General features: G+C 33.9%; 3 protein-coding genes across 11 annotated transcripts; all 3 read right to left on the bottom strand.

The window, feature by feature from the left end:
- Positions 1-597: 597 nt before the first annotated feature.
- LOC113561681 lies at positions 598-1694 on the bottom strand. Its single transcript, XM_026968480.1, has 2 exons — positions 1574-1694; positions 598-1439 (listed from the first exon to the last, which is right to left on the bottom strand). Exons 1-2 carry the CDS (start codon positions 1674-1676, stop codon positions 1300-1302), a joined length of 243 nt encoding a protein of 80 aa, XP_026824281.1. The 5' UTR covers positions 1677-1694; the 3' UTR covers positions 598-1299.
- Positions 1695-2058: 364 nt separating this feature from the next.
- LOC105280412 (succinate dehydrogenase assembly factor 4, mitochondrial) lies at positions 2059-3366 on the bottom strand. Of its 3 annotated transcripts, none has more exons than XM_011340955.3 (4): positions 3136-3366; positions 2759-2903; positions 2559-2657; positions 2059-2470 (listed from the first exon to the last, which is right to left on the bottom strand). In XM_011340955.3, the coding sequence occupies exons 2-4, from the start codon at positions 2820-2822 to the stop codon at positions 2301-2303; spliced, it is 333 nt and encodes a 110-aa protein (XP_011339257.1). In that variant the 5' UTR covers positions 2823-2903; positions 3136-3366; the 3' UTR covers positions 2059-2300. The 3 variants fall into 3 exon arrangements, with proteins under 3 accessions (XP_011339257.1, XP_011339258.1, XP_026824225.1); XM_011340956.3 differs by having other exon boundaries at positions 3290-3366; XM_026968424.1 differs by having other exon boundaries at positions 3276-3349.
- Positions 3367-3492: 126 nt separating this feature from the next.
- Positions 3493-10461, bottom strand: LOC105280413 (cytochrome b5 reductase 4). 7 transcript variants are annotated; one of them, XM_026967841.1, is made up of 12 exons: positions 10116-10243; positions 8424-8669; positions 7143-7436; positions 6519-6689; positions 6266-6366; positions 6010-6169; positions 5324-5580; positions 5026-5248; positions 4567-4861; positions 4258-4341; positions 3907-4065; positions 3493-3738 (listed from the first exon to the last, which is right to left on the bottom strand). In XM_026967841.1, exons 3-12 carry the CDS (start codon positions 7228-7230, stop codon positions 3684-3686), a joined length of 1593 nt encoding a protein of 530 aa, XP_026823642.1. In that variant the 5' UTR covers positions 7231-7436; positions 8424-8669; positions 10116-10243; the 3' UTR covers positions 3493-3683. The 7 variants fall into 7 exon arrangements, with proteins under 7 accessions (XP_026823642.1, XP_011339263.1, XP_011339264.1 ...); XM_011340961.3 differs by lacking the exon at positions 10116-10243 and having other exon boundaries at positions 8424-9079; XM_011340962.3 differs by lacking the exon at positions 10116-10243 and having other exon boundaries at positions 7143-7432; positions 8424-9079.
- Positions 10462-10626: the final 165 nt, after the last annotated feature.

The raw sequence follows: 10626 nt of genomic DNA, 5'->3' as shown, positions 1-10626 counted from the left end.
ATTTTACACGTTCTTATAGCACAAGTAATACATATTCTTGTATTAAGAAATACAAAAAATCGAGACTTCCTGTATTAAGAAATGTAATGGGAAGTTGTCTGTACATATATATAGAAATCACAATAAGCGATGTACTGAAATGGACATTGTCTATTATCTCAACTTTACCAGTACGACTTTAATATTTGAAAGATATTAAGAAGATACAATGAGATTAATCAAACGATCTATTTGCTATTTTGTCCAATAGCTCAAAAAAGATGGACATCTACATCTCGTATGCAACACCTCGTAGTACGTTATTTTTGAAAAATTTTCGATAATATCGGCGGGAGAATTTTCAAGCACATTTGCTCGCAAATGCAGAACGAAATTTTTACTAGCATTGTTGTACATACGTTTCTTGATACGATTTGTAGAGATAACTATGCTCTTTTTCTACATGAACAGCTTAGTATTAGCTCTGAAAACTTATTATATATCTCGGCTAAGTAAATTTTCGCTGCTACTGGACATGAACTACATTTAGGTAATTAGTGTTAAATTCAATCATTGATAATGCCACACTCGATTTTTTTGCACATTTTTTTGTTATAATTTGGCATCTATCGATTTAATTTATATTCATTATGGATTATTCATTAGTAGCGAGAAATTTAATCGCTTTGATATATAAAGTGTTTGTTATCCTAACATCCGTTACTCAGTATTTGACAAAGTCTTACAATTAGTGTATTGCATATTTTTGTACATGTAACGTACTAGTAATCTGTATAATAATGTAGGCTTTTTGTGTGTAGGCTACCATAGTGCCAGACTTTCTAGAAGAAAGTGACTTGAAACTAATAGTACCAAATATGGAATAACGTTACTAATAAATTCATAGGAACTGAAAACTTTCCTGGGTATTATGCTCTACCAAAACAGATTCACACTTTCGTACAATACGTATATTATAGTATAGTTACAATCTAATTTATTATATCTCACTAAATTAAATTCTCATTTCGTCACATTGAATGCTATTTACGTTTTTTTTTTTTTACATAGCATTACTAATTTTATATATTATCATATCAAGAAATAATCTTGGTTTATACTCTATTTCACCTAGCATTGACATAGCCGAGAGAGTTATATCCGATTTATCTCCTTTGTATAATAATTATGTAGATACAAACAAATTGATTATACAAATCGGAAGTGAAAATTCCATTGAATTTCAAAAGTGAAAATTTGTTTCAATATTTTAGATACATATCATGCAAAAGTTTATAGAGGAAATGGTGACTTGGCGTTTCAAAAATCGCTGACTCTTCCACCATTTTGCCAGTCTCCCCATTTAGTAGGCTCCTTCTCGTTATTTGTTATTAATTCGCCAGTTATTAAATCAGTTTCCACTAATACCAAATCTACGAATCGCTCCCGTGGTCCTACTTCTAACAATAAAAAAGAAATCTTCGAAAGTTCAGGGTTTTAAATGTTTTCGTGAGAATTTTTATTATTAGAGAGAAAACGTGCTAACTTTTGTTTCCAGAACTATTAATTTTATGTATTAATTACTGTTGCATACTTGGTATTGGTTGCAGTTTAAGTTTTTCATGGAACTGTTTTATTCGTGGTGATTCATACTGTCTTTTCGAGGATTCTATGTTGGTTTTAATTTTTTCTAGCATAATACCTATAAATATGTTAATTTTTTTAATTTTTACGCATTTCAAGCTAAAAGAAACTAATGAGTTACACAATAGAAAAGTCAACCTTACAAAAATATATGTTTTCAATTTATAAATATGAAATATATATCAGAGGACACACATTGAGGTATCGTTACCTGTAGCAAATTGTTTGCAACTTCTCATCTGCAGATTTGTTAAAATACAGTTCGTGCGAATCATGCGAACGGTTTTATGAAAGATTACACATGAGAACATCGACCAACATCGACGTGATAACTATTGATGCTTTTGTTAATAAAATACTGTCGCCAATATGTGTGACAAATATGCTTCATATATACATACATACATATACATATTTTTTTATAAATTTCATTTCTGTTGTAATAAAAAAAGTAGATTTTGTTCTAGATTGCTTTCAATCTAACGATCCTTCTAAATATGTACGTGAATTTTACAATTTATTCATTTTTTAAATTATTTTCTATACTATAAATCTATCTTTTGTGACAAACACATCACTGATTTAATTAATTAACATCTCTGTATTCATATGCATATATATTTTTACATAATTTTTAACAATTATATTAACAATCTATTTACTCCAAATATCAAGACTCAGAAGTCTGTCACGCGACCTTTCCTTTCCCAGTCGCCATAACGAGTTGGTTCTGGTCCACGAGGTCCTCCAATCTCACCGGTTTCCGGATTTGTGTTGTTTGGAAAGGGCTTCAACGGTTCTTGCTCCTGATAAGGATGCTTGCCTTCTTCTAATTCCTCTAATTTCTCTGTCATATTTAAGATTCAACATCTTTAACTTTGCGATTCGTTTGGATTCAAGAGACTACTATTTACCACTAAACTCTAAGATCATACCTATAGGAGCTTTTTCGCGCAATTTGTTTCTGAATTCGCGTAGTCTTGGACTCTCATTTACCTCGTCCGTACTTTTGGAGGAAAATAAACGTGTGAACCCTTTTAAGAAAATGAAAAAGTAAACATAGAGGAAAGAGCATATGTTTTATTTATCCGTGTTTTATTTGACTGGCTAGAAAAATGCAAATATAATTTCGTACCTTTCGAATACAGCGATAACTGTCGCGAGCTTATCGAAATTAATGTACAATTAATCCTTGCCATTCTTTACTCCAATTTCGAACTAAAATTCAATCCAATCAAAATTGATCGACCTCTCTTCTCTTGAATTTCAGCAATCTCAATCTTTAAAAATTACGGACACATAGGAAAAATTAAATATACATAATTTTATTATTATTTCATGAAAAACGATTGACAAATATTTTATAATCCACAAGTTTATATAAATTTGCCGTCAATATGCAATTTGTATTACATTCGATTACTTGCAATTATCAATAAACAAATGTTAACATTGATGTTTTATGACATAAAATTTATGCAATGCACATTTTAGGTTAGAAAACTGTCAAACCTCAATATTTAAAAATAACAAACTATAATTCGCTGTTGAATGGTATTACTTGCAAATAAAAAAAGAGATTGAAAGCAAAGCAGAGCGTGATACATCTACTACAGTTTGTTGAAACTTGAAACTACTCAACAAATCAGTACATTTCAGTACATACACCACCGCGATCGTGAACTCGGTCCACTTAGTGCTACAGATGCGTCAAAACACTTTCTATTCTTTTTCTTCTTTTAAACGAAAATAAGGATAGAAAGCATTTTGCAGCGCTAAGTGGACCGCGTCCTTCCAATTTTTATAATACTAACATAAAATACAATTAAAAACACAACACAGAGAAAAATGTACACAATTAATGACACATGAATGACAGTTCATATTTATTCTGTATCTATCCATCTACAGTCTATTACAAAACATCTGTATAGTAATATTTATAGTTGATTGTGAATCAGGTAAACAGGTACAAGGTTTTGTCTCTTATTAGGCTTTTCTCTAAGAAGGCTGTTTGGAAAGAAAGAAAACACATATTATGTGTACTTTCACATAGACGGTTAATCATCGAACTCGTATGTCTGGTGAGGCTCCCAGCCAAGTGTCTGAACACACCTAAAACATAATAACACGCTATAATAATCGGCTAAGTATTAAAAATAACAATTAATTTATCGCTAAGTAAAAATCGGTGCAATTTCTATTCAAGATTATACATTTTGTAGATACTTATTAAATAATAAGAAAATATAATATACATTCAAAAAATAATTTTTTTCATACTTTTTTGTAGTTAGCATAAATCCTTTTGGTCCACACATAAATACGCATCCCTCCGCTGAACATTCACCAATCAATTCTTTTAACAATTCATCGGATACAACGCCGCGTCTACCCTCCCATGTATCTCCTGCTTGTGAAAGGATGTGTGTAACTTTGAACCTAATGTACAATATAAATTCGACATATAAGTAGATTGCCTATTTGATGAAATTTGTTTTTCTTATTTTCATAAGAAAGTTGGGTACGCTTAAGTATTAAGTACGATTAAGCATTAAAGAGAGAGATGGGGCGTAATAATAAAATTTCTATGTTAAAGTTAAACTGATACACACTCTACGCAAACGTACTTACTTCTCTGTAGACACTTTGTCAAGCTGTGCCACATAAAACATGTTAGCTTCATCTTTATTGAAGTTTAGAAGATTGATTAATTTTCTGCAAAAATATTGAATGAATAAATAAAAATAAAATAAACAGAAGTGGTAATTGTTTTATTATTATTAGTTAAACTTGTATAATTAAACATTATCAATACCTGGTGACGCAGTTTTTATTATTTTACCGGTAGCTACTCACACACTTAATACCTTCAGTAGTTTCAAGAGAAAACTAAACTTTGCAGCAAACTGTAGTTTAAAACTTGATAATGGCTGTACTTACACGCTGCGCCTCGCCAGTGCTCGCTGGATTATTCCTAACATCGCGGTTAAACCCGTTCCACCCGCCAGCATATGGATGACAGAATACCGATCAAATGATTCGGTTGCGAAGGCACCTAAACCATTGCTCATTGTAACGGCTTGACCAGGTTGTAATTTGATGATGGACGGACTGAGTGCGCCATTTGGGTAATGCTTTATCATCAAGCAAATACAATCTGACTTATAATTGGGCGCCATATCGTCAGGGTGAAGGCACGGCGGGACAGGCGTGTACGATCTCGATATTTCCATTCCTGCGACAATCAGTGGAACATACCATAGTGTATTTTTTTATATTTTCATTAACATATGCAACTATAATGCAAATTAAAAACTTTTTATATTTAGCAGTTTTATGCTGTCGCTAGATAATTAAAATCTATTGCACTGAAAAAAAGAGAATGATCTGATTATTTACCCATTACATTCATTTTGACTTCTATGTGTCTACCAATAGGAATTAATTCTACAAAGTCTTTCGCACGTACGACTAACAAATGAACTAGTTTACAAAGAGGTGTGTTACTCAGTACTTCATATTCTTTGTACGTGCGTTTGCTTATCACCGATTCACGCGATGATGCATGATTCCCTTGACTCTTCCAAATATCCTTAATCTTCTTTACGAATGTAAAGTCTACCTGCAACATTCACGATCCATAAATTTGCGTGACAAGTATATATTAGTTGTTCATTCATCCGTTAAATCGTATTACCTGCATCGTATCAAAATCTCGTTTACACGTCGGCGGCCATTCTACATCCGCGATTAATTCAAATTCGTGGACGATGACGTACTTTTCGAGAATGAGCCTGAAGATGAGCCTCGAGTCAGTCAACCTTTGCAATTGATAATACGGCGCTGTATAATCGCACAAAGATTGATAAAACAGCGTAATGGAATTAGATGTCTGCCGCCAATTCATATCTATGTTAGGTAAATCCGATGAGTTTTCTGTGACAGGTTTTTGTGCTGAAGCAATAAAAATTTGCACTTTAATATCTTCCCATAATTTATTTAATACGTGATTGTGTGTGTGTGACATTCAATATTTCTATTAATCATCCATGCTCAGCTTATTCTGGATGTAAATTAATGACTGTTAATTAATAGGTACGAAATTAATATGTGCAATATTAATATCTTCGATTCTTAATATTTCAGCTATTTTAGGTAAACAAAATAATTAAAAGATTAAAGATAATAAAGTTTTGACATTTGTCAATTTAAGGAAAAGATCAAATTACTCAATTTAATTTAGCGCCAACGATTGTGCACATGGATAATATACCGATATTACAACAATAGCCCGACACTATTTATGATTTATTAATTCAGTCTGCCTAAGTATAGATGACCTAGAAAACAATGCGGTGCAGCAGTTACAATAGATATACTCACCAGCGGAACTTTTGCTTAGACCTATCGTCACGGGCGAACGGTTGTTTCCGCCCGTGACTGACTTTTCTGCTATGGAAGAAGAAGCGGAAGAAGGGCCACGACACAATCTGCCTACGACGCATTTCTGTAAAATGCTCTGGTAATTCACCCAACTGTGCACCTGGAATTAATGATCTACGGGTACATAAAAATAATTACCATTTAGCGAGATGACGTATTGCTACAAAAGTGCACAACGGGAAGTAAGGGATCTTACGTTGTCGAATAATTTTGTAGCGTCTTTTCCAACGCCTTTCATAAGCTCGTCAATTCCACCGGGATGGAAATTCATGTAACGCGTAACATTGAATACCACCCCTGTAAACCAAATGTGAAAATGTGCTACGTAACATTTAAGTTACTTCGAATGTTGAGAAAAGAGTGCATTTATATGTTGTATTAATATAATAGTTAGCAATGTTGGAGAGATTTGTTTCTTAACAAAACAGAGGGTACAAAATTGAGCAAACCTCGTATCGCGATCCAAGCGTCAGTTTGTTTATTATGATTAGCAAGTTCAGATAATGTTACGACTTGCGGTATACCACCGACTCCAGTTAAATCAACCCCTGAATTACCCAGTCGAATCCAGTCCATCAAACTATGCCCCGGTGCTAAGGCAGTCTTGTTTCGTGGGTTTCCTACAAACAAAAATAATATTGCAAAAATTATTTGCAATAAATATACCAAGAAATGTACAAGTAACAAAATTTTATATTGCATTCGTGTAATTTATCAAATTATTAATACGTATATGATATTTATATTTTATTTATAATTATAATGGTGTAAAATTTTGCAAGATCTTTATCATATATAAACCTATATACTTTAATTATATATGAACAATTTTTAGTTAAGTTACTATTTTTGGGGTAATGATCTATAAACGTTATCATTGTACTTGTTCTAACATTTTTAATATTTGAGAAATTGTTCTTTTCATTCCTACATCGTCGTTTGATCTATCTACGCATTACTGCGAATTGATGCTTGAAAGCATAAAGGCTTCATTTCTCTACAATAATGATCACGCGCGTGCACGTGAACGCGATCGCGAAATAGATTAATTGGCAATTACATTAATTACTAACCGTCCTGGATCTGCAGACCAAGACCCATCTGTGGAGACCCATTGCCATCCGCGGCGGAAACTAAAGAAGCACCGCAGCATCGTGGCATTTTCTCATCGAAATCGCGAGAGAAATCGCGGAAATACGATCATTTTCATGGCTTCGTAGAGCTTAATAGAAATTCCTTCGAGATACGTCAGTTCGTGATATTTAACTTAATAAACCTTTTTCCACTCCACTTGATAATTAAGTTATTTCAACGCATTTAACACGAAGCGAATCGGAAATGTAAATGAAGAAAATAAAACAGTCTGTCTTTCGCGAAGAATTTATTATTAATATGTTAAAATACAACAGGGAAATGTATTATTATTAAATGTATTATTAAATATATTAAAGTATAGAGCAATTCGAAATATAATAATGTCACAAGTGATACCGTTGATGTAACGTGTATGTGTCATCAAAAGTAAATATATTGATATGTTATATACGTCAGGACAAATTTATCAATGGTTATTGTAGAACCATTAAAATTAATTAATTAGAGCATGACCAATTATGAACAATTAACCGAATTTATGAGGTGGAAACAATGTATAAATTTAATTTTAATCGGCTTTCTCAGATACGCAAATAATCCTATTATCCCATCATCAATTCATACTTTTTAATCCAATATCCGATATGCCGATAATCGGACACCTGTCTGCTATCCAATATCTCGCTTCTAGTTTATTTTTCAAGACAATGCACAGTGCTAAACTTAACTATATTTTTCACTTTTTATTTTTTATTATTATATTTATGTTTTTTTTTCATTTACTATGCATGGAATATCCCATATTAATCGATCTGCTTCTAATAATGTACTCTTTAATAAATTTTATGAGTCTCTCCTCTCTTTACATTCTCAAATATTTACTTGTTAGCAGAATTTTTATTTCAACTTTAATTTATTACGTTACAGATACATAATATTTAAAACTTTTTTGTTTTAAAAAAATCACAACCAAAGAAGATCCTATTAAATTAAGCAAAAGTAAACATGTTTTCAATTTATTTCTCAGAATTCATCGATAAAAGACAAATAATTTTTGAAATGCACTAAAAACATATATACACACACAGATTCCTAAATATTAGCATTATAAATACGCTTAATTATTTCGAAATCAGTCAAAACTCTGAAGCATACGATTATTTTATATTTTATTAGCTATTATGTTACATGATTTTGACTAAACACGGACTATTCGGCTCGGGTCGATTATCGATTTGTCGTACTAATTATAAAGATACCAAGAAGACCACTGTTAATTATGCATCATCCGCGACGAGGTGACGCGTGACTAACGATGTTCACTCACAGTGTAATATAGTATACCCGAAAAAACTGACTTAAAGTCATCGCGATCAAGGAGCGACGGTTACTAATGACATTTCGATGAAGACAGGGAGGAAAACGCGATGTGAATTGCAAATCACGTCGGCGGCGAGGAAACGAGATTCCGGTGACTGCGTGGTGAAGGACCGGAGGGTACTGCGCTGAAACACGCGGCCGAATATAACCCTGAGACAGGTAGATCAATATAGTAGCGACGGACAACGCTCGCAGAGCTCAACACGCAGGATCTGCCTTCAGTCAGAATGTGGTACTCCGCGTACCAAGATCAACGACAGAGGAGTCGGTAAGACAAACAGGATCAATCCTTGATCCGATCCAATTGTGCGTATTGTTTGAATGAAATAATAGAGCTCGCGTTCGTCTTGAATCACGACTTAAGTCGTGAATGCAAACGTATAAAAATATCTTTACTGTGCATTACTTTCCGCATAGCAATTATTTTTCTGTGAAATTTTGCAGATTCTGAGTTTTGCAAAGTTTCTGTTTTTAAGAACCCAGTAAGCAAAATGTGTGCAATCTGCCAGCAGATTGGCAACAGATTACTGCAGAAGTCGATAGCAAATTGGCATCCGTTATGTCCGCGTTAGGATAGTGATCTGCCAGCAGAGCCTGCTAACGGACTCTGACGGCAGATTGGCGGCGGAAACCGAACAGAATCTGCTTTTGGCCGTTCATATTTACGATATATTAAAGCATGTGTTTACTTTTAACGCACTATAAATTGTTAAAAGAACGCATTTGTTTGTTTGTTAAATTAAAGTACATCTGGCTTGATGTGTCTTTCTGACAGTTCGTTGCATAATCTCTCTCTTATTGTTAATTTATTCTAATCTGAAGTCCGAATTTTGCTTTCGAACTTCAGATTGCTCGTGGCGCGCGTGAACTACATGGACGTTGTCCATGGGAGCCTCTGTGCCGCGAGTGCAAAAATTTTCAGAAAAATTAATTTTGTCATGCCAAGGCGCGTATATTAACTTATAGAACTGTTAGGCTAAATCTTAACATCGAGTAAGAACTCGACGCGTGCACCGCATAGCGGTGCGGAGCGAAGACACATATCCATAGCCGTGTAAATTTGAATACTGTCAAAAGCTGCAGATCCTGTTCGGTTTCTGCTGCCAATCTGCCGTTAGATTCCGCGCGCGCAGATCTTGCTCGGTTTCTGCCGCCAATCTGCCGTTAGATTCCGCGTGCGCAAATCTTGCTCGGTTTCTGTCGACAATCCGACTTCGAGCCATGTTTGCAGATTCTGCTCGGTTTCCGCCGCCAATCTGTTCTTAGATTTTGCGAGCAAGCTCTGTTACATTTCTGGCACCAATTTGTCGAATTAATCGTTAATAACAACTTCTGTATGAAATTTGTTGTCTTTTGGCTGGCAATAGTTGATAGCAGATAGTTAGCATCATCTGCTTTCGGCAGACTTGGCTATCTGGGAAGATACTAGGACAAAGTTACTTTTGCACCCTCTTTCATTTCTCATAAAGTCTTTTAATTTTCAAGTTAAAGAAAATATATGTAGTATTATTTCTCCCGTTTTGAATGAAAGAATTAATAATTTATATAAGAATTCATTCATGCGTTCTTACCGGTAGCAGATCCGGACGAAGACATCGTTTCAACCTTTGCTTTCACCTGTTCGCCACGCTTGGGTTTGATAAATCCGGTAGGCAGCACTAGGCTGCTCTTGGCCAATAATCTGGTAGGTGAAGACGTCGTCACGTTCACTTTTTTCACTTTTTCCTCTATATCATCAGTATCGTAACTTTGACATTTGTCTTTTCCATCTTTATCCATTTCCAATTGAGTTTTCGAGGAATCGTTCTTCTGCGCCGATGTCGTTTCGGTTCTCTTCCGAGGATGAGAAATTCAGTGAAGTAAAAGCATCACGCTTCGTCAGATGCATTTCAGTAAAGAGCCCATAATTTATCTCGCAGGACTCTGTACGCATATCGTGAAAAAAAATTATAACATAATTAGTTTTATAAAAGTGGAAATTAATCTTGTATGCAAGAAATAATAACTGTAATTAAATTATTATACAATTCATATCAGTTATTTATTTAAGTAATAACATTAATCGCGTAATTCGTTATACTT

This window comes from Ooceraea biroi, chromosome 1 (assembly GCF_003672135.1).
Source record: "Ooceraea biroi isolate clonal line C1 chromosome 1, Obir_v5.4, whole genome shotgun sequence".
Lineage (NCBI taxonomy): Eukaryota > Metazoa > Arthropoda > Insecta > Hymenoptera > Formicidae > Ooceraea > Ooceraea biroi.
The sequence above is the reverse complement of the archived record's forward strand: the minus strand, read 5'-3'. Positions and strand labels throughout refer to the sequence as shown.

Bases quoted from the DNA above. Each gene is read 5' to 3' on its own strand.
- LOC113561681 (XM_026968480.1), bottom strand. From the start codon at position 1,676: ATGCTAGAAAAAATTAAAACCAACATAGAATCCTCGAAAAGACAGTAT. The intron at 1,440-1,573 runs GTATGCAACAGT...TTTTATTGTTAG, and splicing joins TAAACTGCAACCAATACCAA to AAGTAGGACCACGGGAGCGA.
- LOC105280413 (XM_011340958.3), bottom strand. From the start codon at position 10,323: ATGGATAAAGATGGAAAAGACAAATGTCAAAGTTACGATACTGATGAT. The intron at 6,170-6,265 runs GTAAGATCCCTT...CATTAATTCCAG, and splicing joins CTACAAAATTATTCGACAAC to GTGCACAGTTGGGTGAATTA. The intron at 5,581-6,009 runs GTGAGTATATCT...TTATTGCTTCAG, and splicing joins TCTAAGCAAAAGTTCCGCTG to CACAAAAACCTGTCACAGAA.
- LOC105280412 (XM_011340955.3), bottom strand. From the start codon at position 2,822: ATGGCAAGGATTAATTGTACATTAATTTCGATAAGCTCGCGACAGTTA. The intron at 2,658-2,758 runs GTACGAAATTAT...TTTTCTTAAAAG, and splicing joins GTTATCGCTGTATTCGAAAG to GGTTCACACGTTTATTTTCC. The intron at 2,471-2,558 runs GTATGATCTTAG...TAAATATGACAG, and splicing joins GCGCGAAAAAGCTCCTATAG to AGAAATTAGAGGAATTAGAA.